The 25071-nt window shown below is 43.3% G+C and overlaps 1 protein-coding gene across 3 annotated transcripts in view; it reads right to left on the bottom strand.

Moving 5' to 3' along the window:
- Positions 1-25071, bottom strand: part of CUX2 (cut like homeobox 2) — a 153112-nt gene that overhangs the window by 40480 nt on the left and 87561 nt on the right. For all 3 annotated transcript variants that reach the window (XM_042441709.1, XM_042441708.1, XM_042441710.1), the window contains exons 2-3: positions 15913-16023; positions 13557-13604 (exon numbers count right to left, since the gene is read on the bottom strand). In XM_042441709.1, the coding sequence (XP_042297643.1) occupies positions 13557-13604; positions 15913-16023 (159 nt within the window). The remainder of the gene's footprint in view (positions 1-13556; positions 13605-15912; positions 16024-25071) is intronic.

Raw genomic sequence — 25071 nt, 5'->3', positions numbered from 1 at the left:
GGGGAGAGGACAGGAGGGGCAGAATCTTGCCCTGCCCAGGAGGAGGCTCAGGCAAAAGCAAACTGCTGCAGCCTCTCCGAGCTTTTCTGCTCTTCCTCACTAACAATTTTTGCCATTTTGACCACACTATGATGTTCCATAGCCACATGTGTCCCACTTTTCATCTGTGAAATGTTGCAGGATCTGACATTAAGAGTTCACAGGTAATGGCAGCCTTAGTACTGTTCTAAAAAGACGCAATTGCTAGTCCAAACTGACTACTGCCACCTGCACAAATGAGATCAGGACAACACCCTTGGGAAGAAACAGAGCGTAAGGGGAAATATAGTTTTGAGGAAAGAGTAGGAAAGCATACCTTGCCGATAGGTGGCAGAGACTTAAACTGGGACTTTGCTGAATGTTATTTTCTTTGTAAGAATTTAACCAAAAAATCATATCCACCTTATTGAAACAATGTGAAATTTAAACAATTACGATGTGGAAGAAAGGAAACATGGCAGATTCCACCATCCAGGCAGGGGACTTTAAGTGCTCAGTTCTTAGAAGCCTGGGTTCAAATCCCCGTGTATTCAAGCTATGCTGGTGGTACTGAAGCAGGAATGCTGCCTCCATTTGTCCTGACAGGCTCCTAATGTTGAACATGTCCTCATGTTGGCAGACATGTGCACCATGGTCCTCTCCAGGCTGGAAATAACCTCACACTGGGAAGAGCTGTGTCTATGGAATTAGGCCAGGGTGGGGAATCTGGGGGTTGTTCATTTTGATTTTTGATTCTGATTTTTTTAAATACAAATGCATAAAAATTTGCAACTTTCTAAATAATCCAGATGGAAAAACCATGAACTGCAAAGGATTCTAATGCAGGAGAAAGTGCAACCAACAGAGCAAGAGTGCATTTGGCCACTATGGCAAGGGGATTCTGGGTGCTGTAATCCAAAAGGTTTAACTTTTCCAAACTCTGGTCCCTCCCTAATCTTACTTTCTCGTTGGGTGTCAGACTGGCTCGGTACTTCTTCAGCACTCTGGCTTGGCTCTTCAGCTGGAGTTCTTCCTTGCTGGAGTGTAGAAGGATGAGCTCCTCCTTTGGGAAGCCATGAGAGCTCAAGCAGCTCCAGCAACTTCATGCCCCAAAGCTTCTGTCAACCACTGGTTTCCTCTTCCTTTTAAGTCATCAAGGCTTAAATGTGACATTTTCTGTAATGTGACCTGATGGATTACAGTATAGGATGGTATTTTACCCACAGTTTTTTCTTACCTCACAAAAAGAAAGGAGAAAGCTAAATGTCACAGTACAAGTGTAATCTGGCATGCAAAAGCTACTCAACCAAAATCTTGTTTATTCTCCTCTGTCCAAGCTTGGCCCCTCCAGCTATTTTATGAGTACGAAGTCAACTACGGTAGCTGAAGCTTCTTCTGCATACGGGTCAGACCTCACTTGGAATACTCTGTCCAGTCCAGCATCAGAGTTCAAGAGAGACATGGGACCTTACCACACGGGGGCTTTTTGAGCATCAGTTCACATTGTCCGATGCGTATTCGCGTTATATAGCATTGGAGTTCCAAACCTGTGAGCTCTGAATACGCATTGACCAATGCGATATAACGTGAATACGCTTTGGCCAATGCGTATTCACGGCTGGGTTCCGAACTGAAGGCAGCCGGCTCCTCCGTTTTCCGAGTCCACAAAATTAGGGGATCGGATGGATCCGCATTGAGGGCCAGTGCGGAACCTCTGCTGCTTTGGCTGGTGTGTACATCCAATCCACTGGTTCTCCCGAAAACCACCGGTTACAAATCTCCCATGATGCTGCGCTGGAATTTCCCCCTTCTCCTTCCGGTGGCCCTTTTCCCTTTTAGCACAACCGCTGGGGCTGGGAGCGTTATTTCCACTGAACGAGATAAAGCAGAAACCTTTTGTGTCCGGGGAGAGGGGAATGCATATGTGTATATATATATATGTGTGTGTGTGTACACACACACACACACACACACACACACACACACAGAGATGTGTGTGTAAGCATATACATGCAGCATTACACTTTCAGCTACTCCACAGTTTGTGTGTGTGTATATATATATATATGCGTGTGTGTATATGTATATGTATGTGTGTGTATATATATATATATATATACACACACACACAAAGATGTGTGTGCAAGCATATACATACAGCATTACACTTTCAGCTGCTCCACAATTTGTGTGTGTGTGTGTGTATATATGCTTGTGTGTATATGTATATGTATGTGTGTGTATATATATATATATACACACACACACACACACACATACACAAAGATGTGTGTGCAAGCATATACATGCAGCATTACACTTTCAGCTGCTCCAGTTTGTGTGTGTGTATATATATATGTGTGTGTGTGTATATGTATATGTGTGTGTGTATACACACACACACACACACAAGATGTGTGTGTAAGCATATACATGCAGCATTACACTTTCAGCTGCTCCACAGTTTGTGTGTGTGTGTGTGTGTGTATACACACACACACACACACACAAAGATGTGTGTGCAAGCATATACATGCAGCATTACACTTTCGGCTGCTCCACAGTTTGTGTGTGTGTGTGTGTGTGTGTATGAGTGAGTGTGCATATGTATATGTATGTGTATATATATATATATACACACACACACAGACAGCTGTGTATGTACACATATAAATACAGCTTCACACTTTTGGCAGTAACACTATATGTGTGTGTGTATACATACACACACACACACATATATAAACACTCAAGCAGACAGATGTGTGTGTACACATATAAATAAGGCATCACACTTTTGGCTGTGGCACAGTGTGTTTTTGTATATATGTGTGTGTTTGTGTGTATATATTATTATTATTATTATTAACCTTTATTTATAAAGTGCTGTAAATTTACACAGCGCTGTACATACAATCTTTTTAATTGGACGGTTCCCTGCCCTCAGGCTTACAATCTAAAAAGACACACACACACACACACACACACACACACACACATATAAACTCTCATACAGACAAATGTGTGTGTACACATAAAAAAGGCATCACACTTTTGGCTGTACCACTATGTGTATATATATATAAGTATGTATGTATGTATTTATGTGTGTGCATATATATACACATACACACACACATATACAGATGGTGCATACCCCTTTCGTAAGTGGCTAAAGGCAGCAAATCTCGCGATATACCGCACTAAACAGTGACCTTATTCTTCACCCCCGGAAGTTAAAAATGTTGCGCCCCGTTCAGAGCCCCATAGAGCATGCGCAAAGCTGCCGATGCGCATTGGCGAACACACATTGTATTGGGCTGGTGTGGTGATCCAATCTGCACTGGCCTCGCTTTGTGTGAATACGCATTGGCCGATGCACAAGACCTCGATCTGGAAGGCCGCCCAGGTGTGGATGAACGATGCGATATGACGCAAATACGAATCGGCAAAGCGTATTCAGAGAGCGCGAATGTGGATGAACGATGCGATATGACGCGAATACGAATCGGCCAATGCGAACTGACGCTCAAAAAGCCCCCGTGTGGTAAGGTCCATGGAGAATCTGGAAAGTGTCTAGAGGAAGGTGACTAAGATGGTCAAAGGTCTGGAAACCAAGCTTTATGAGGAATGATGGAGGGAGCGGAGTATGTTTAGCTTGGAGGGGTGACATGATCACCATCTTTACAAATCTGAATGGATGTCTTGTAGAAGATGAAGTGAGCTTGTTTTCTGCTGCTCCAGAGACTTGAACCAGTGATTCAAATGACAAGAAAAGAGATTCCACCTAAACACTGGGAGGAACTTCTTGACTGTGAGGCTGTTCAACAATGGGACAGACTGCCTCAGCAGGTGGAGGGCTCTCCATCTTTGGAGGTCCTTAAACAGAGGTTGGATGAGCATCCTTCAGTGGTGCTTTAGTTGTGGATTCCCACAAGGTAGGGACTGGACCAGATGGACCTTGCGGTGCCTTCCAACTCTTAAGATTTTATAATTCTAATTACTTCATCCTCTGCCTCAGGCAGCAAAGAGTCTAGCTATGAGCAATAAGCTAGGAACTGCATGAAACCTGACCCCCTCCCATGCCATTTGACCATGCTAGGTGTTTTTGCGCTCCCCTCCCCACATGTTCTGTTCCCTGCCACCACCAGCGAACCCCCACACACAACGCACACACTTTTGTACCTCAATATATCATTAACTTTTGGGTGTTGTTTCTTTCCGCCATGCACACTGACTCAAGGTGAGAGAAAACACAACTGCGCTCTGCAACGACGTGAGATTGATGAATTACATTTCTGCTCCGGGTCCTTTCCATGGCTGGTGACTTTCCAGCAAAGCAATTATCACCATAGAATGCATAATAGCCTAATTAATTACCACTGTCAGGCTGGCCTCTGTGCTATGATTATACCTTATCAAGCAAACTTTTTTTGAAGCAACATTTGGAAGCAAAAATATTATTGCAATTGACAGGTTAAAAAAAGGTTGCACATCTTCTCCCCCCCCCCTCATTTTATCTCTCTGTTGATATTCTGTGCCCCAGATGAAAGGATGGTTCAACATACATGGATGACAAAAAGCACAATCATCTCCATGTCTAATTGCAACCGAAGAAGGATTTGGACTGCAACAAGCTTGCTTCAATTTCTCAAAAACACCCGACTGATGACGATTATATTTTACTTAAAATTGTCACTCAGGATAAGAACAAGAGAGAAAAGAAAATCAAGAACCCCCCTCCCAAATTCTAACAAGTCCCCCCACTATCTGTGAAGAGTCCAAAATGCTTGTGACAGCCTTCTTCAAGTTGGTGTCTTCCAGGGATGTTGGACTGCAACTACCATCAATCCCAGTCGGCATGGCCATTGGGAGCCCAACCCATCTGGAAGATTAGGGAAGGTTGGCTTTTGAAGACATGGAGGGAGGGAAGAGGAGGATGTGTGCCACTTCTTAGGGTTGGTTTGTATTTTAAATGAAATGGCCTCACTTCAGATGTACAGTGGACCCTTGCTATACGCTGGGGTTTGGTTCCAAGATCCCCTGTGGATAACGAAATCCGTGGATGCTCAAGTCCCATTAAATATAATGACATAGCAAAATGGTGTCCCTTATAAAAAATGGAAAATCAAGGTTTGATATTTGAAACTTATACTTTTTTTGAACCTTTTCAAACCGTGGATGCTTGAATCCGTGTATAAAAACCTGTGTATAAGAAGGGCTGACTGTATTGAAAACCAGATGTATCAGTCTACTTCAGCATCAAAAGATGCATCTGGTGAAGTGGACTGGACTCAACAAAAGCTTCTGCTAGAAACAGTTTTTTTCTTGTTTATTCTCACAGGTGAACCAGCATTCCTATAACTCTCACTTCAGATGTTCATCCTTGTGAGAACAACAAAGTGGGGTGTGTCTGTGTGTGTTACAGAGGTAGTGTGCTTGTTCTCCTTCTCCCCCTTCACATGTTGGCATAAGCTTCCTTTATTGGACTTATACGTTGTTCAAATAATTAACCATTTAAAAAAAAGATGTATGAATGAATCAATATTATACAGTGTTACTCCTAATGAGAAGCATAGCAAAGATCTGCTGGAATGGAGGAAGAAAGCAGAGAACAAGAGAGGGAAAAGGCTTTAAATAATTTACTTTGCCAAGATGATGATGCTGAATGAAAGAAAATTGCTGCTGGCCCTTAATTTCGTCATAATACTTCCTGACAGGCACAATGAAGCTCTGGCAAAGTTCCTGATATTAGAAGCCAAAGGACATTAATCTCATTAGAACTTTCTCAAGGAGTCCTTCGCCTGTCATGCCACGGGACGCTGGCACTCTTTCCACTACTCGGTGGGAAACCCAGCCATGTTCAAACAAGAAAGACATACCAATTGGCTTCTCGTAGTCCTACAGAAATAGCCAAGGCTAGGGTACCAATCATAAAACCTCACATAGGGGCAGAGAGGAAGAATTTACTGCAATTCCAGGCATGTAAGGACAATTACATATAGTCATGCTACTACGCTGTGCTCAGAAAAGAGGTGGTTGTCTCTCTGGGGATTTGTATAGCTCAGGAGTGGCAACTTGTGGGGGCCAGGGGCCAATTCCCCCCCAGTCCTCCCCCACAGACTACATACCCCCCATACCAAGTTGAAATACCTCTGCTTTCCTCTGCTGTCCCTCTCAAAATGGTGACAAAAAGTGACATCACATCATTTCCTGTCACCATTTTCAGGGAGACTGCAGAGGTACACTGTTTTGGGGTGGTAGTGGTTTGAGTGTTGGACTACAACTCTGGAGATCAGGATTCGATTCTCTGCTCGAGCATAAAAGCCCACCGAGTGACCGTGGGCAAGTCACACTCTCTCAGCCTCAAAGGATAGCAATGGCAAACGCCTCTGAAGAAACCTGCCAAGGAAACCCTATGATAGGTCACCATAACTAAACAATGACTTGGAAGTACACAACAACAACAAAACGGGGCTGCGGGATGCTTGTGGGAATGTTGTGGGGCCATTCCTATGCTACAGTCGAGCTGAAAAGCTGAAGGTGCTTATTTAATATCAGTTGAGGCTCCTAAGGGTGAACCGAGATGGAGAGCTCTTAGTGCAAGCAGTCAGAAAGCATTGTGCCCTTATTCCATCTTTTCCTCCTTGAGAGGTTTTTTTTTCCTGGTAAGAAAAAACTGAGGAAACAGAGGGGAAATATGGGAGGATTGCAAATAGTCGAGGGTTGTTGTCTGAGCCCCTCCACCATCCCCATCAAATTCTGCAAATGAAGCAGGGCAATTGGACAATAAAAGCTTCGTCTGAAAGTACCTTTACAATCTTGGAATGCAAATGACACCCCTCGCTGCCAGGTTTGGAGACTAAAACCAATGGAGCAAAGAAGATGGAAAGAAGCCATTTGGGGCCCATTTTAATCTGGGCAGAGAAAACAAAACCGAGTCCTGAAATTCAAGAGTCTCTGAAGATAGCTGGCATGAAGCAGACTTGGAAGGCTACCAGAATACGCTGCTCAGGTTTTATTCCAGGGTAGAGATACTGCTAAAGACTACCACCATTAGGTCAGGCCTCACCTGGAATCCTGTGTCCAGTTCTGAGCACCACAATTCATGAAGCTGGAATGGGTCCAGTGAAGGATGACCAAGAGAGCAAAAGGGATGGAAAAGAAGGCCTACGAGGAACAGGTTAGGGGGCTGGCTTCATTTAGCTTGGAGAAGAAAAGACTGAGAGGTGAAATGACAGCAGCCTTTAACTATCTGAAGGGACGTCATGTAGAAGGAGCCGGCTTGCCTTTTGCTGTTCCCGAGACTAGAACACAAAGCACTGGATCCAAATGACACAACTGGTTGGCACTGCATGAGCAGAATGCTAGAACAGATAGGCCTTTGGTCTGATTAGGTTCACTCTTAATTGCCCAGTGTCATTTCTTAATTTTCTGAACTCATCAATAATGCTGTTTGACACCACTTTAACAGCCATGGCTCCATGCTATGGAATTTTAGAATCTGTAGTTTTGTGAGATAGCCAGCCTTCTCTATCAGAGAGCTCTGATGCCACAACAAACTAAAAATCCCAGGACTCCACAGCATGAGCTATGGCAGTTAAAGCATTCCAAACTGCATTAATTCTGCAGGGCAGATTAGATGACAGTCAGGGAAGAGGTAGACTAGTGTACTCCTTGTTTGGCCCTCCTTCCACCATCATGTGGAGCCACAGAACATTTCACCTTAATTTTAATGTACTAAAACTTTTAATTTAGATGTTTTCATCCATCCAACAGAAGGAGGAGGAGGAGGAGGAGAAGGAGGAGGGGAAAAACTTTCAAATAATGACTGTAATAAATGAAGGTAATTAATTGTAGTTTGTTCCTTAACTGTCTAGTCAGCTTAATTTTACCTTTTCATCTAATAATGAGAAAATAATTTTTGTGCTCCGAGGGTTAATGATATGTAACTGCAAGAGCTGCTAATTGCATGTTGCAAACTATTCATCAGAATCCCCATCTGTGCTACTTGATTATGTTTGCTAAATTATTGCTTTGAATTATCTTTCATAAAGCAACTTTTATAATTAGCGGGGTTCTGGCTTTGCTCTTTTCTCCGTCTGCAAGGAGACTCAAAAACTTTGGTCATTTCAAGCTGTCGCCACTCCACATCCGTCGTGGGCAGCCTTTTGTCTTTTTCATGATGGAAAAATTAAAGTCAGGGCTTTATTTATTTAATCAAATGGCAAAAAGAAAAGCCCACTCTCCCACTCTCTCCTTCTCTCTTGTCCACATCCTCTGCAATGCTGAGGTACAATTTATACCATTCCCTGAGGCCAGTCTGGGACACTGTTGGAGTCTGGGCTTTTGAACCAGGTGCTGCTCAAAGGCCACTGAACCAATATGGGCAGAGATACCATGCCCCAGACATGGTCCAAGGGATGCCCCCAAAAGGGAAGGTACATGCTCTGCATGCACATATTCCTGGATTTAGGCAACTCTCCCTCAGCTAAATTATTATCTCATGGCTAGATTTCCAGGGTTCCCATGCAAAGAATGCCAGCATGGGGCAGGGGAACTCAAGTCCCCCCTCAAGGCTAAGCTACAGGGACTGGTTGCCCTGAAAGGATCTGACAAAAAATAACTCTGCCCTAGTGGTCTCATGACTAGACTACTGTAACCTCCTCTTGGCAGGGCTTCCCCTCTCTCATCTCCACCCATTAATATCTGTTCAGCATTCAGCTGCACGCATTATTTCACTCGCTCGCCGTTATGATCATGTCTCCCCTCTGTTGTCCTCCCTTCACTGGCTCCCTTTTCCTTTCCGCATCAGGTACAAACTTTTGCTACTCACTTTTAAAGCCCTGCATGGGCTGGCCCCTCTTTATTTAACCAATCTTCTCTCTCCCTACATCCCTACTCGCACTCTCTGCTCTGGTAGCCAAAGTCTCCTCTCTCAACCCAGGATTTTCTCTGCCCGTCCCGGATCCGCCCCTTCTCTCTTGCTGCCCCTCATTCCTGGAACCTTCTTCCTCTGCATGCACGGCTCATCACTTCCCTAACCAGCTTTAAGGCTGAGCTGAAAACCATATTGTTTAGGGAAGCGTTCTCAGGGAATTTGTGATTGTCATCTGGCTGTCTGATAATATTTGATGTGATGTGATTTGTTTTATATTTGATGTTTTTAATTTGCTTTTTCTTCTCTATATGGTAATTTTATCTATTCCTCTTTTAACTGTTATTATCTTAGAATGTACGCCTTGGGCAGGCTTTTATATACTCTTTAATTTTACCAACTTTGTACAGCGCTGTGTATAATTACAGTGCTTTAGAAATAAAGTTTAATAATAATAATAATAACAAAACTGGACCACCCAACGCTCCAATGTAGTCGAGCCTCCTCAGATAATATCAGTTAGAAGTGTGCTAAATGACCAAGCACCTAGAAATACAAAGACAGAGGTTCCTGTTGATCCCTCCCAAGATTATCAAGTTTGCAAGCAATCTATCCTATGCACACTTGCTTTGTGACACTAAACACATGGAGGGCACTTTGAAGTACATACTGTGCTTGTCAGAGTCTTCAATGATCGCGGAAATACTGCAAGTAGGCACAATAGGTAATAACTTGCCTGTCAATGTTGAGCCCCACACCTTAAATGCGGTGCCAGGGACCCTGTTTCTACGCTGGTGGGGAGAAAAACAAAAACCAGACACTCATTACCTGCCTGTCTGCCTCTTTCATAAATGCACCTATGCACCCATTCGTTCACACACTTGGATACTCACACATGCCCTGCCCTCTGCAAAAAACTCTGTTGACCCTGGAGCTTTTCATAGAATCATAGAATCATAGAGTTGGAAGAGACCGTAAGGGCCATCCAGTCCAACCCCCTGCCATGCAGGAAATCCAGATCAAAGCATCGCCGACAGATGGCCATCCAGCCTCTGTTTGAAGACCTCCAAGGAGGGAGACTCCACTACACTCCGAGGAAGTGTGTTCCACTGTCGAACAGCCCTTACTGTCAGGAAATTCCTCCTAATGTTGAGGTGGAATCTCTTTTCCTGCAGCTTGCATCCATTGCTCCGGGTCCTAGTCTCTGGAGCAGCAGAAAACAAGCTCGCTCCCTCCTCAATATGACATCCCTTCAAGTATTTAAATAGGGCTATCATATCACCTCTTAACCTTCTCTTCTCCAGGCTAAACATCCCCAGCTCCCTGAGTCGTTCCTCATAGGGCAAGGTTTCCAGACCTTTCACCATTTTAGTTGCCCTCCTTTGGACACGCTCCAGTTTCTCAATGTCCTTTTTGAATTGTGGCGCCCAGAACTGGACACAATATTCCAGGTGGGGCCTGACCAGAGCAGAATATAGTGGCACTATTACTTCGCTGGATCTAGATACGATACTTCTATTGATGCAGCCTAAAATCGCATTGGCCTTGTTAGCTGCCGCATCACACTGTTGACTCATGTTCAGCTTGTGGTCTACTTGGACTCCTAGATCCCTTTCACATGTTGTCTCCTTAAGCCAGGTGTCTCCCATCCTATATCTGTGCATTTCATTTTTTCACCCTAAGTGCAGTACCTTACATTTCTCCCTGTTGAAGTTCATTCTGTTAGCTCTGGCCCAGCTTTCTAGTCTATTCAGGTCATTTTGAATTTTGATCCTGTCCTCTGGAGTATTAGCTATTCCTCCTAATTTAGTGTCATCTGCAAATTTGATAAGTATTCCCCCAATTTTTTCCTCCAAGTCATTGATAAAGATGTTGAACAGTACTGGGCCAAGGACAGAGCCCTGTGGGACCCCACTGGTTACTTCTCTCCAGGATGAAAAGGTGCCATTGTTGAGCACCCTTTGGGTTCGGCCGGTCAACCAATTACAAATCCACTTAACAGTTGCCTTGTCCAGCCCACATTTTACAAGCTTGTTTGTGAGAATGTCATGGGGAACCCTGTCAAAGGCCTTACTGAAATCAAGATATACTATATCCACAGCATTCCCTTCATCTACCAAGCTGGTAATTTTATCAAAGAAAGAGATTAGATTTGTCTGGCATGACTTGTTTCTCTGAAACCCATGTTGACTTTTTGTGATTATGGCATTGCCTTCTAGATGTTCACAGACTCTCTGTTTAATGATCTGCTCCAGGATCTTTCCTGGGATTTTTGGCACATGGAACACATATTCTTCTGCCAGCGATCAGCCTGAGAGACCTGGCTATTGGGGAACGATAAAGTCCACAATCAAGTTTCCAATATGGGAACCAGCACCTCCTCTAGCCTATTCCTCTGACAAGAGAAAATGCTCTTCGGTCCCTTACTCCTCAGAACAGGTCAGGAGGACGTTGTGGCATTATGGCTTACCACCTCCCCTCTCTGTCAGGGCTATTCTGCCTTGGAAGGTGCCCACACGCACTCCCCAGCACATCCCTCCTCTTTTCCTGGAGGACCTAACAAGGCCCGTCAGGAGAATAGGCAGTATTTAAAGCAACTGGAAATATATTCCTATTGTTATCACTCTCTTTTATGTGTTTATGCCGAGCATTTCGGAATGAATCAATACCGGATTGCCCTATAAATAAATAAGCATATCAGTAAAAACTGGGTAATAAAATGAAGTGATGAAAAATATGGAAATCAGCCCACATTTGTGTAAATCCAGTTATTGTTTACTTTCATATTTTTCCTTCTGCCGTTATGTCATTCCAAAGAGACAGATTTAAATGTAACACAAAGCTTGAAAGATGACAGCCTCTAATGTGTTGTTGCCGCGTGCCAGTGTTTCTCTGGGGAGTTTAAGCGAAGCCTGGTAGAAAGCAGCAGCGCAGAAGGCAGAACACCTTCTTCTCTGCCTTCCACGCTGCCGCCACCCCCCGAGCGCAGAAGAAGAATGATCATTTTAGGAACATTCCAGCGTGCGATATTTCTCACACGCCTGCTTTCTCTCTCTCTCTCTCCCACCCCACCATGGCAGAATTTAAATCTCTTAGAGTCATGACTACACTTAGAGCCTGAATGGATCTCATTGCCACACACACGCACGCACGCACACATGCACGCACACACTCAAAAGCCTTCATGGATGAAATGTAGAAAAGGAGCCAACAGAAACCTTAGGCACAAATTCTACTGTTGCACATCTAGGCAAGAGCCTGTGGAAGAGACGGGACCCTAAGGCCATGGAGATTTGCAAGGAAAGAGTTGTGTGTCATGCACTGTGCATCTATGCCTGTTACATGCTTATTTATCAGAGGAAGCAGATCCTCAGAGTCACTGGCCATGATTCCTCCCACTGCAGGAGAGGTCTACGTGGAGCACCCATGTCAGTATCAAACCCCTTCACTGCCTAGACCTGACCCAGGGGCTCTGGCCCTGAGACCCAGGTATCTGATTCTGTGCCATGATGTCAACTTGAGGGGAAGAGAGCTTTGTGCTGTTTTTCAGGGCTGTTGCCACGAGAGGGTGCTCTGGCCACTATCAGGGATCAGGTCACCCAATGGGCCAGAAAGCCCCCCCCCTCCAATAAGCACCCAATTTGAGACTGACTCCATCTCAATGTTGCTCACATATGGATGGAGCTGTGCTCAGACCATACCTGATCTCTGGCTGACTAGCTTGACAATTTGCTCACTCCCTGCTCAAGTGGCCTGTATGGTAGAGTGGTTAGAGTACTGCATTAGGACTTCAGAAAAATGAGGTTTCAGTCCCAACTAACTAGGTAACTCTTTCTACCTCTTTCAACCTCAAAGGGTTGTTGCAGGGATAAAACAAAGACAAGAAGGACAATATACATCACCTTTGGCTCACAGGGGGAAAATTGGGGTATAAATGTAATAAATAAATGAAATAAACTCCCTTCAAAGCTGCCACCCCATCTCACCAAGAAAAATCAGAGATTGCCAAAGAGCATTTTCTTAGGTGGCATCCACAAATCAAGGTTTGGGTAGGAACAAGACATATACACATCTACTCTGTGTTTTCTCCACAAGGGCAGAAATGTTTTCGTTCCTTTTTTTTTGGACTTCTGCCTAAGACACTTTTGAAAGCATTCCTAGGATACCTTAAGCTATGGATTTGTCGCTAAAGCACGCCCAAGACCACTTCAATACACAGAATAGAAGCCCAGAGCCCAATGGAACCTCAACTTGGCATAAACATGCTGAATACATAATATGAAATGCCTTCACAGTTCCACAGAGGAATACAGATACAACAAGGTGCAGACATAAGCATTTGGGATTGCCATCAACAAGTGAGTATGATGAGAGAACAGAAAAGTGGAAATGGAAAACAATTGCTCCAGGAGCTCTCTCTCCCTGAGTCAAGTTCAGGTTAGGGATTCTCCCACCCCCCTCCATTTTCTTCATTTTTTGAAATAGGAACTTAACAAAACTTCCTCATCATCCTTAGGGAGAAGGGGGCAAATCCTTACAACCTGGAAAAAGCCTGAGAATTTGGACTTCTTGTTCTTTTGTAATTTTGCATCTCCAGAGTTGCTTACAGAATACTCTACAACAGTTCAAAAGAGGATCTTGGACACAGAGAGTGTCTTACCTCTGCCTGGAAGCTTTTTAAGACAGGTGCCACCAAATCTCGGACCCCCTGAAAAGAGAAAAAGTTAGGGAAACTCTTGATTAGGTTAAAGCAATGGGGCTTTCACTAATTGGGATTCTAACTCACATTAAACCAGGCCGTTCATCTGCTTAAAGAAATCTGGCTCTTGATTAATTGTACAAATTTCATTCAGCTAATTAACTGATTACATCTGCATATTGATAATAAGCATAATCATTCTGAAAGGGTGGAAAGAAAGCATATTTTCTATGGGTTTTGATGATGTCTTATATGTACTGCAACATACACTATTGTTGTTACTGTTGTTGTGTGCCTTCAAGTTATTTCTGACTTATAGTAACCCTAAGGCAACCCTATCACAGGGTTTTCCTGGCCAGATTCAGAAGGGGGTTGCCACCATTGCTCTCCTCTAAGGCTGAGAGAGTGACACTTGTCCAAGGCCACCTGCTGGATTTCCATGGCCAAGCAGAGATTCGAACCCTGGCCTCCCAGAGTCCTAGTCCAGCACTTAAACTACAACACCATGCTGGCTCTCTCCGAAAATCTATCACTCCAGAAACATCTGTGTGAGAAAAAGAGAGATGCCTCTTCTATGATGTTGCCTACCATCCCATGGTTTATAACTAAACTTAAAAACCACAACTCTCCGCTGTCCTATTAAGGGCTCCTTTTAGGATTGCCAGGTAAAACAAGGACCAGGACTCTTGTCCCTTTAATGCTTGTGTAGAAGAGTTCATTTCAGCAGCTGCTGCTTGCTGCCTGAGGAAATTCCCTCTTCTACCAAACTATTCAAGTCCCTGTCCCTTATTGGCAACCCTAGCTCCTCTTAAGCTGATCTAAAGATGATTCATGAAGATGATTCATGAAACCAATAAACCCAAATATGAAGCTTACTTAGTCCAGCTGTGTGAGAGCCTGGTATGGCTTCTTGTACCACAGATGTAATATGGTCATCATCCGTAACAAACCGCACCACTAGTCCCATACAGCAAGTGCAGCAGCAACCACAGTGGAGGGGGGGATAACTCATGTTGGGGACCTCAGGAGAGTTTTAAAAACAGTTGGCAGTCCTACCTTAGGAGTAGGACCCCATTAAAAACTCCATCTGCTGTTAGAAGATAAAAACCAAAGGCCATCTTAACTAAAAAGGCCTTTGCCTGCTGGCAGAACTGTATCTCCCATAGAAGGGAGTTCCACAGCTTGGGAACAGGCAGCTAAATTGCATTTCTCCCTGTTTGCAATGGGGACAAAAGAGCCCATTGCTTGTGACTGAACAACCAAGGGGCACAATGATGAGGAGAACCTGAGATCAGAGGTTATGCTGAGGCCCAGCAAACTGAGCTGAGGGCCAGACTGAGCCTTTGGGATACCAACAGTTGACTCTTCTTTAACAGACAGAATTCTAGGAAGTGTTTTCAGTCCATTCAGACAAGACAGCCAGAAATCATCAATGCTCCAATGACAGGGGCCCTGGGCTCCTTTCCTTGTGTGACCCCCCCCCCCAACTATGGTTTTTAGAAAGCTACTGAAGGAGCATGGTCTTTCCCAAACTGATGGTAGTCATGTGTGAGACTTGGGGATTTCATCAAGGGCCCCTCTACCTTTCTCTCCATTCTTTCCATCAACAGAGGGAACATTTCAAATAAATCATTAATTATGTTAATAATATAAGTTTTAACTACCTTCCCTTCTCCCTGAACCTTCACAACAAGCCTCCTCAATTGAGATGCCAGCAAGGAACAGAATTACAGACTGGCATGAGGGAGAAGCAAGCCCTCAACTGTCAAAAATAAAACGTATTGGGGGTCGGGGGAAGAGAGGAAGAAGAGCAAGCAAAGACAACAACACATAACAAGGTGGCATTCCATCTGCTCTGAGAGGGAGGGTGCCAATTTTTTTTGCAATAAGACTCTCCAAGTTTTGCTTTTTATAAAACACTTGCGGGGGGGGGGGGGAGAGCGAAAGGGAGGGCGCAGTTTTGGAAAGATGGATCTTCCAGGGGGACTAGGGTGCTTAGTGCTGAGATGATGTAAACCATCATCCCCAGAGGACCTTGGAGGCCACACGCTCTGTCATCTACATCAGTACTTTGTGCTTATCAGGATCAGGCCCCTATGCCCCTTAGCTACAATGGCACCGCTACAGACATCTTAATAGCCCATAACTGAACATTGGGGGGCCCTATAATTTGTCATTGTGGCTAATTGTTAGTCACTCACATTGTAGGAAACTAAAGCAAAAGCGCAACACACCTCAAGGCCCAGGCCATTTGCACAAGGGCGAGGAGAATACACCTCCCCACCAAGTTAATTCTATAATAGCAAATATACTGTACCTCAGGTACATTTTTCTTAAATTCCCGGCTGAGTTCAATTAAATGTTTATGAGAATGCTCGCTTTCTTCCTGCCGCGCTGCCAGCTCAGAAGCAACGGAATTAAGCTCCTTCTGGAACAAAACACAACCAAAACAGAACACAGAGAGGGAGAGGGAGGGAGAAAAGGAGAGAGAAAATGGGTTGTGGGGCTTTACACCTTGTGTAGCATACATAACATTTTCCTAAGCAAGCTCTTTTCCACCAGTGACTTGAAAATCAAAGAGGTATGCTGCTGGTTTGGAGGCTTTTTGCATTAATGAGCAATGGACCTATACACTGAATGACAATAATTTTTAAGCACAGGAGAGTGAAACTCAATGCCTTGGGGTACAGACCAACAGAGCTGAACACATTTGGAAAGCGGAATAGCTGCTCATGGCACAGACCCTCACAGAGTTTCTTTCCAAATCTAATTTGGAAATTTGGAAAAAGCAATCGTGTCAAAATGGTTATAGCCCACCTTTCGTGGACCAATATATTCAAGGTGGTATACTCTAGAAAAAATAAAACTGATCCTAAACTTAATTGATCAATAAACACAACAGCACGCACACAAAATATGAATTGGCATTGGGCAGTTTCAGACTCTAGTGATGTTAGGCAGCAAAGCTGTCTTTTCCTCTTTACATATATGACTCTTTTTTGTGGAGAAGTGTAAGATGAAAGAAGTCATGTGAAAACATGGATTGAACCTAGAAGATGATGTTATCCAGACTCTTATCCCATTAAACTCCATGAACAAGGCAGGGTGGTTGCATGATAAAGGTAGACTGTGGAATTTATCACACGTGAGGAATTTCTCTTAATTTCGAATGAGAAGAAAGTGGGGCCAGAACGCATTTACGTGAATTCGCTAGTTCAGCTAATTTACGTGAATGTGAATTGCGTTCAAACTCGCTTCCCATTGCCCAAAAATAGCTTGCCATTGCCCAAATTTGTGTGTGGTAGTCTATCACGCAATAACGTGAAACCCCATGATTGCATTCGGACTGACTTCCCATTCCCCAAAATTGCATGTGGTAGTCTATCACGCAATAACGTGAAACCCCATGATTGCATTCGGACTGACTTCCCATTCCCTGAAATTGCATGGGGTAGTCTATCACACAATAATGTGAAACCCCATGATTGCATTCAGATTGCCATTGGATTATACTTCCAATTTCCCTGGTCTGCTAATGTCCTATGTCTCTACCAAAGTTCATGCTATAATAAATCTTAAAGATTCCCCACAACTCCTCGGGCCCTTTCATACTACACAATATAGCATTATGATTCCACTTTAAGGGCCATGCCTGAATCTTATGGAAACCTGGGGTCTGTCATCTGGTGAGGTCCTCAAGCTTTCTAGCTGAGAAGACTAAATATCCCTCTCTAAGCTACAAATGAGAGCCAACATGGTGTAGCAGGTTTGAATGTTAAGACTACGACTCTGGGGACTCTGTACTGCATCTGCAAACTCATGCTAAAATAAAAACCAGTCAGTGCTGCCACATTCCTTCCCCTTCCCCTCTTTTTCTTTTGAGGGGGGTATAACAAAGCTTGGAAGGGCTGCCTTACAAGCAATGACTTACCAATAACAACTTTTTTATTATAAAAAGAGCATGTTACATTTCAAAAGTAAGGTGACCAAAGTAGGTGAAGTTACTTGATTGGTGCAATGTATTTGGGCGACTTTTTAAAGTTATCTTTTCATGTCATTTCTAGGGGCAAACTGGTAGGAAGGATTCTCGTTTTCTGCCATTTTCCTCAATCTTATTTTTGAAAAATGAAGGGAAGGTAACAAGAAGCAGAAGCAGTTGAGCAACTCAACAATCGATGCAACAAGTTGCTTTTCAATTGTGGGGTAACAAATACACAGCAAGATGTTATTTTTCCAAGAAGATACAATGCTTTTCAAACACCCCAACAAATAACAGGAATGAATGGCTTTCTAACTTTCCAAGTTCTGGCTGCATGTACGCTCCTGTTAAAGATGCTGATGATGGAGGGACATAACAGTCTGCCAGCACCAGCAGGGCTGAGTATTTTGAAGAGAGAGAAATACATTAAAAAGAAAAACGGCAGGAACGGAAATCCATCCACGTATCCATGAAAACAAAATACAAATTACAAATTACAAACGTTTGCATTAATGGAGCACTTGATGGATCAATATTCTTGATAACTCCCTATCTTTTCCCCCTTCATATCATATGAATAATATGTGTAAGAAAAACACAGCGACAGTGTCAAAATAGCAAAAGGGCACCATATTGCACTGTGTGATATCTGTTCAAAAACATTCCAAGTCTGTGTCACACCAGCTGATGTATATCACAGGCGAAGGAAGACGTCCAAACTCTAACTTACTTCTGCTTTTAAGTGTTCATAAATAAGCCTTTAAGAGATCTGGATGGCTTTTTAATTTCAGTGGAATTTGGGGTGGGGATGGGGAAATGAAAGCTCCAGGATTAAGTAAGCTGACCTTCCGCGTATGGCCCTTTAAATCAAGCACAGTTCACTTCTAGTGCAGGGAAATGTTTCATTCAAGAATTATGGATTCATATCATGCTGGGTTTTAGGAGACACAAACCTGTATGTAGAAAACCCACTGAAGAGAGAGGAAACTTTTACTTTTTCATTTTTTAAAAAAATGCTGGCAAAATAAAGGCATTGGCTGTATCCATAAAACGGATGGATTTTTGAACTCCAGTTACAGCCAATACAGCTCTGGCTATTTCTGTAGGATTTAGGGGCTACCAAATATAGCCATTCAACAGTAGTGCCCTACAGTGGAGGAAGAAAACTTTATACCACCCGAAAGTGGCATCTTATTGTCCCGCACCAACCACTACACAAAACTATCCAGTTTGGATCCCACATTCTTCTTTCACCTAATCCAGTATCTAAAATTATCTCTAGCCTTATCAATACTGTATAAAGATTGCCTAGTTGCTTTCTATTTTCTACTAGGCAAAGGAGCCAGTGAGCCTTGGATCAGATGGAGACCATTCTGAACTGTGGGCACAGTAGGAGCAGGAAAAGCAGAAACATTTGCTGCTTCATTTTAAAAATACAAAATCCCACAGTTCAGAATGGTCTCCATCTGATCCAAGGCTCACTGGCTCCGAGAAAGAGAGAGGGCTGATAGAGGTGGCATCAATGTGGGGAGTGGCTGAATTTCTCACAGAATAGCCTTTGGGCACAGTAGGAGCAGGAAAAGCAGAAACATTTGCTGCTTCATTTTAAAATACAAAATCCCACAGTTCAGAATGGTCTCCATCTGATCCAAGGCTCACTGGCTCCTTTGCCTAGTAGAAAATAGAAAGCAACTAGCAATCTTTATATTGATAAGGCTAGAGATAATTTTGATACTGGATTAGGTGAAAGAGAATGTGGGATCCAAACTGGATAGTTTTGTGTAGTGGTTGGTGCGACAATAAGATGCCATTTTCGGGTGGTATAAAGTTTTCTTCCTCCACTGTAGGGCACTAACTGTTGAATGGCTATATTGGTAGCCCTAAATCCTACAGAATAGCCAGAGCTGTATTGGCTGTAACTGGAGTTCAAAATCCATCCATTTTATGGATACAGCCAATGCCTTTATTTTGCCAGCATTTTTTTAAAAATGAAAAAGTAAGTTTCCTCTCTCTCTAGTGGGTTTTCTACATACAGGTTTGTGTCTCCTAAAACCCAGCATGATATGAATCCATAATTCTTGAATGAAACATTTCCCTGCACTGAAGTGAACTGGCTTGATTTAAAGGGCCATACGCGGAAGGTCAGCTACTTAATCCTGGAGCTTTTCATTTCCCCATCCCCACCCCAAATTCACTGAAATTAAAAAAGCCATCCAGATCTCTTAAAGGCTTATTTATGAACCTTAAAGCAGAAGTAAGTTAGAGTTTGGAGTCTTCCTTCGCTGTGATATACATCAGCTGGTGTGGACACAGACTTGGAATGTTTTTGAACGATATCACACAGTGCAATATGGTGCCCTTTTGCTATTTTGACACTGTCGCTGTGTTTTTCTTACACCTATTATTCATTGATATGAAGGGGGAAAAGTGGGAGTATCAGAATATTGATCATCAGTGCTCCATTAATGCAAACGTTTGTAATTTGTAATTTGTATTTTGTTTTCATGGATACGTGGATGGATTTCCGTTCCTGCCTTTTTCTTTTTAATGTATTTCTCTCTCTTCAAAATACTCAGCCCTGCTGGTGCTGGCGACTGTTTGTCCCTCCTCATCAGCATCCTTTAACAGGAGCGTACATGCAGCCAGAACTTGGAAAGTTAGAAAGCCATTCATTCCTGTATTTGTTGGGGTGTTTGAAAAGCATTGTATCTTCTTGGAAAATAACATCTTGCTGTGTATTTGTTACCCACAATTGAAAAGCAACTTGTTGCATCGATTGTGAGTTGCTCAACGTTTCTGCTTCTTGTTACCTTCCCTTTATTTTTCAAAATAAGATTGAGGAAAATGCGAAAAACGAGATCCTCCTACCAGTTTGCCCCTAGAAATGACCTGAAAGATAACTTTAAAAGGCGCCCAAATACATTGCACCAATCAAGTAACTTCACCTACTTTGGTTACCTTACTTTGAATGTAACTTGCTCTTTTTATATAAAAAAGTTGTTATTGGTAAGTCATTGCTTGTAAGGCGCCCTTCCAAGCTTTGTTATACCCCTCAAAGAAAAGAGGGGAAGGGGAAGGAATGTGGCAGCACTGACTGGTTTTTATTTTAGCATGAGTTTGCAGTGCAGTACAGAGTCCCCAGAGTCATAGTCTAACATTCAAACCTGCTACACCATGTTGGCTCTCATTTGTAGCAGAGAGGGATATTTCGTCTTCTCAGCTAGAAGCTTGGACCTCACCCGATGACAGACCCCAGGTTTCCATAAGATCAGGCATGGCCCTTAAGGGAATCATAATGCTATATTGTGTAGTATGAGGGCCCGGGAGTTGTGGGGAACTTTAAGATTTATTATAGCATGAACTTTGGTAGAGCATAGGACATTAGCAGACCAGGGAAATTGGAAGTATAATCCAATGGCAATCTGAATGCAATCTGGGGTTTCACATTATTGTGTGATAGCTACCACATGCAATTCAGGGAATGGGAAGTCAGTCCGAATGCACTCATGGGGTTTCACGTTATTGCGTGATAGACTACACACACAAATTTGGGCAATGGCAAGCTATTTTGGGCAGGGAAGCGAGTTTGAATGCAATTCACATTCACGTAAATTAGCTGAACTAGCGAATTCACGTAAATGCGTTCTGGCCCCACTTTCTTCTCATTCGAAATTAAGGAAATTCCTCACGTGTGATAAATTCCACCGTCTACCTTTATCATGCAACCACCCGCCTTGTTCATGGAGTTTAATGGGATAAGAGTCTGGATAACATCATCTTCTGTTCAATCCATGTTTTCACCTGACTTCTTTCATCTACACTTCCCACAAAAAGAGTCATATAGTAAAGAGGAAAACAGCTTTGCTGCCAACATCACTAGAGTCTGAAACTGCCAATGCCAATTCCTATTTTGTGTGCGTGCTGTTGTGTTTATTGATCAATTAAGTTTGGTCAGTTTTTATTTTTTCTAGAGTATACCACCTTGAATATATTGGTCCACGAAAGGTGGGCTATAACCATTTTGACACGAGCTTTTTCCAATTTCCAAATTAGATTTGGAAAGAAACTCTGTGGGGTCTGTGCCATGAGCAGCTATTCCGCTTCCAATGTGTTCAGCTCTGTTGGTCTGTACCCCAAGGCATGAGTTTCACTCTCCTGTGCTTAAAAATTATTGTCATTCAGTGTAAGGTCCATTGCTCATTAATGCAAAAAGCCTCCAAACCAGCAGCATACCTCTTTGATTTTCAAGTCACTGGTGGAAAAAGATTGCTTAGGAAAATGTTATGTATGCTCAACAAGGTGTAAGCCCCACAACCCATTTCTTCTCTCCTTTTCTCCCTCCCTCTCCCTCTCTGTGTTCTTGTTTTGGTTGGGTTTTGTTCCAGAAGGAGCTTAATTTCCGTTGCTTCTGAGCTGGCAGCGCGGCAGGAAGAAAGCGAGCTTCTCATAAACATTTAATTGAACTCAGCCGGGAATTAAGAAAATGTACCTGAGGTACTAATATTTTGCTATTATAGAATTACAACTTGGTGGGGAGGTGTATTCTCCTCGCTTGTGCAAATGGCCTGGGCCTTGAGGTGTTGCGCTTTTGCTTTAGTTTCCTACAATGTGAGTGACTAACAATTAGCCACAATGACAAATTATAGGGCCCCCAATGTTCAGTTATGGGCTATTAAGATGTCTGTAGCGGTGCCATTGTAGCTAAGGGGCATAGGGGCCTGATCCTGATAAGCACAAGTACTGATGTAGATGACAGAGCGTGTGGCCTCCAAGGTCCTCTGGGGATGAGGTTTACATCATCTCAGCACTAAGCACCCTAGTCCCCCTGGAAGATCCATCTTTCAAAACTGCGCCCTCCCTTTCGCTCTCCCCCCCCCCCCCGCACTGTTTTTAAAAAGCAAAACTTGAGAGTCTTATGCAAAAACCTTGCACCACCCCTCTCTCGAGCAGATGGAATGCCACCTTGTTATGTGTTGTTGTCTTTGCTTGCTCTTCTTCTCTCTGTCCCCCCGACCCCACTACGTTTTATTTTTGACAGTTGAGGGCTTGCTTCTCCCCTCACTGCCAGTCTGTAATTCTGTTCCTGCTGGCATCTCAATGAGGAGGCTTGTGTGAAGGTTCAGGGAGAAGGGAAGGTAGTTAAAACTATATTATTAACTAATTAATGATTTTTTGAAATGTTCACTCTGTTGATGGAAAGATGGAGAGAAAGGTAGAGGGGCCCTTGATGAAATCCCCAAGTCTCACACATGACTCCATCAGTTTGGGAAAGACCATGCTCCTTCAGTAGCTTTCTAAAAACCATAGTTGGGGGGGGGTCACACAAGGAAAGGAGCCCAGGGCCCCTGTCATTGGAGCATTGATGAATTTCTGGCTGTCCTTGTCTGAATGGACTGAAAACACTTCCTAGAATTCTGTCTGTTAAAGAAGAGTCAACGTTGGTATCCCAAAGGCTCAGTCTGGCCCTCAGCTCGTTTGCTGGGCCTCAGCATAACCTCTGATCTCAGGTTCTCCTCATCATTGGCCCCTTGGTTGTTCAGTCCAAGCAATGGGCTCTTTGTCCCCATTGCAAACAGGGAGAAATGCAATTTAGCTGCCTGTTCCCAAGTGTGGAACCCTTCTTGGGAGATACAGTTCTGCCAGCAGGCAAAGGCCTTTTAGTTAAGATGGCCTTTGGTTTTTATCTTCTAACAGCAGATGGAGTTTTTAATGGGGTTCTACTCCTAAGGTAGGACTGCCAACTGTTTTAAAACTCTCCTGAGGTCCCACATCAGTTATCCCCCCTCCACTGTGGTTGCTGCTGCACTTGCGTATGGGACTAGTGGTGCGATTTGTTGCGGATGATGACCATATTACATCTTGGTACAAGAAAGCCATACCATGCTCTCACACAGCTGGACTAAGTAAGCTTCATATTTAGGTTTTTGGTTTCATGAATCCTTCATGAATAATCTTAGATCAGCTTAAGAGGAGCAGGGTTGCCAATAAGGGACAGGGACTTGAATAGTTTGGTAGAAGAGGGAATTCCTCAGGCAGCAAGCAGCAGCTGTGATGAACTCTTCTACACAAGCATTAAAGGGACAAGAGTCCTGGTCCTTGTTTTACCTGGCAATCCTAAAGGAGCCCTTATAGGACAGCGGAGAGTTGTGGTTTTTAAGTTTAGTTATAAACCATGGGATGGTAGGCAACATCATAGAAGAGGCATCTCTCTTTTTCTCACACAGATGTTTCTGGAGTGATAGATTTTCGGAGAGAGCCAGCATGGTGTTGTAGTTTAAGTGCTGGACTAGGACTCTGGGAGGCCAGGTTCGAATCTCTGCTTGGCCATGGAAATCCAGCAGGTGGCCTTGGACAAGTGTCACTCTCTCAGCCTTAGAGGAGAGCAATGGTGGCAACCCCCTTCTGAATCTTGGCCAGGAAAACCCTTGATAGGGTTGCCTTAGGGTTACTATAAGTCAGAATAACTTGAAGGCAACAACAACAGTAACAACAATATGTATGTTGCAGTACATATAAGACATCATCAAAACCCATAGAAAATATGCTTCTTTTCACCCGTTCAGAATGATTATGCTATATATCAATATGCAGATGTAATCAGTTAATTAGCTGAATGAAATTGTACAATTAATCAGAGCCAGATTTCTTTAAGCAGATGAACGGCCTGGTTTAATGTGAGTAGAATCCCAATTAGTGAAAGCCCCATTGCTGTAACCTAATCAAGAGTTTCCCTAACTTTTTCTCTTTCAGGGGGTCCGAGATTTGGTGGACCTGTCTTAAAAAGCTTCCAGGCAGGGTAAGACACTCTGTGTCCAAGATCCTCTTTTGAACTGTTGTAGAGTATTCTGTAAGCACTCTGGAGATGCAAAATTACAAAAGAACAAGAAGTCCAAATTCTCAGGCTTTTTCCAGGTTTTAAGGATTTGCCCCCTTCTCCCTAAGGATGATGAGGAAGTTTTGTTAATTCCTATTTCAAAAAATGAAGAAATGGAGGGGGGTGGGAGAATCCCTAACCTGAACTTGACTCAGGGAGAGAGAGCTCCTGGAGCAATTGTTTTCCATTTCCACTTTTCTGTTCTCTCATCATACTCACTTGTTGATGGCAATCCCAAAGCTTATGTCTGCACCTTGTTGTATCTGTTACTGTGTACTGTGGCAAGGCTTTCATATTATGTATCAGCATGTTTATGCCAAGTTGAGGTTCCATTGGGCTCTGGGCTTCTTTCTGTGTATTGAGGTGGTCTTGGGCGTGCTTTAGCGACAAATCCATAGCTTAAGGTATCCTAGGAATGCTTTCAAAAGTTGTCTTAGGCAGAAGTCCAAAAAAAGGACGAAACAATTTCTGCCCTTGTGGAGAAAAACACAGATAGATGTGTATATGTCTTGTTCCTACCCAAACCTTGATTTGTGGATGCCACCTAGAAAATGCTCTTTGGCAATCTCTGATTTTTCTTGGTGAGATGGGGTGGCAGCTTTGAAGGGAGTTTAGTTCATTTA

Source organism: Sceloporus undulatus, chromosome 10 (genome assembly GCF_019175285.1).
Source record: "Sceloporus undulatus isolate JIND9_A2432 ecotype Alabama chromosome 10, SceUnd_v1.1, whole genome shotgun sequence".
Classification (NCBI taxonomy): Eukaryota; Metazoa; Chordata; class Lepidosauria; order Squamata; family Phrynosomatidae; genus Sceloporus; species Sceloporus undulatus.
This window is presented reverse-complemented; position numbering and strand designations above follow the sequence as displayed.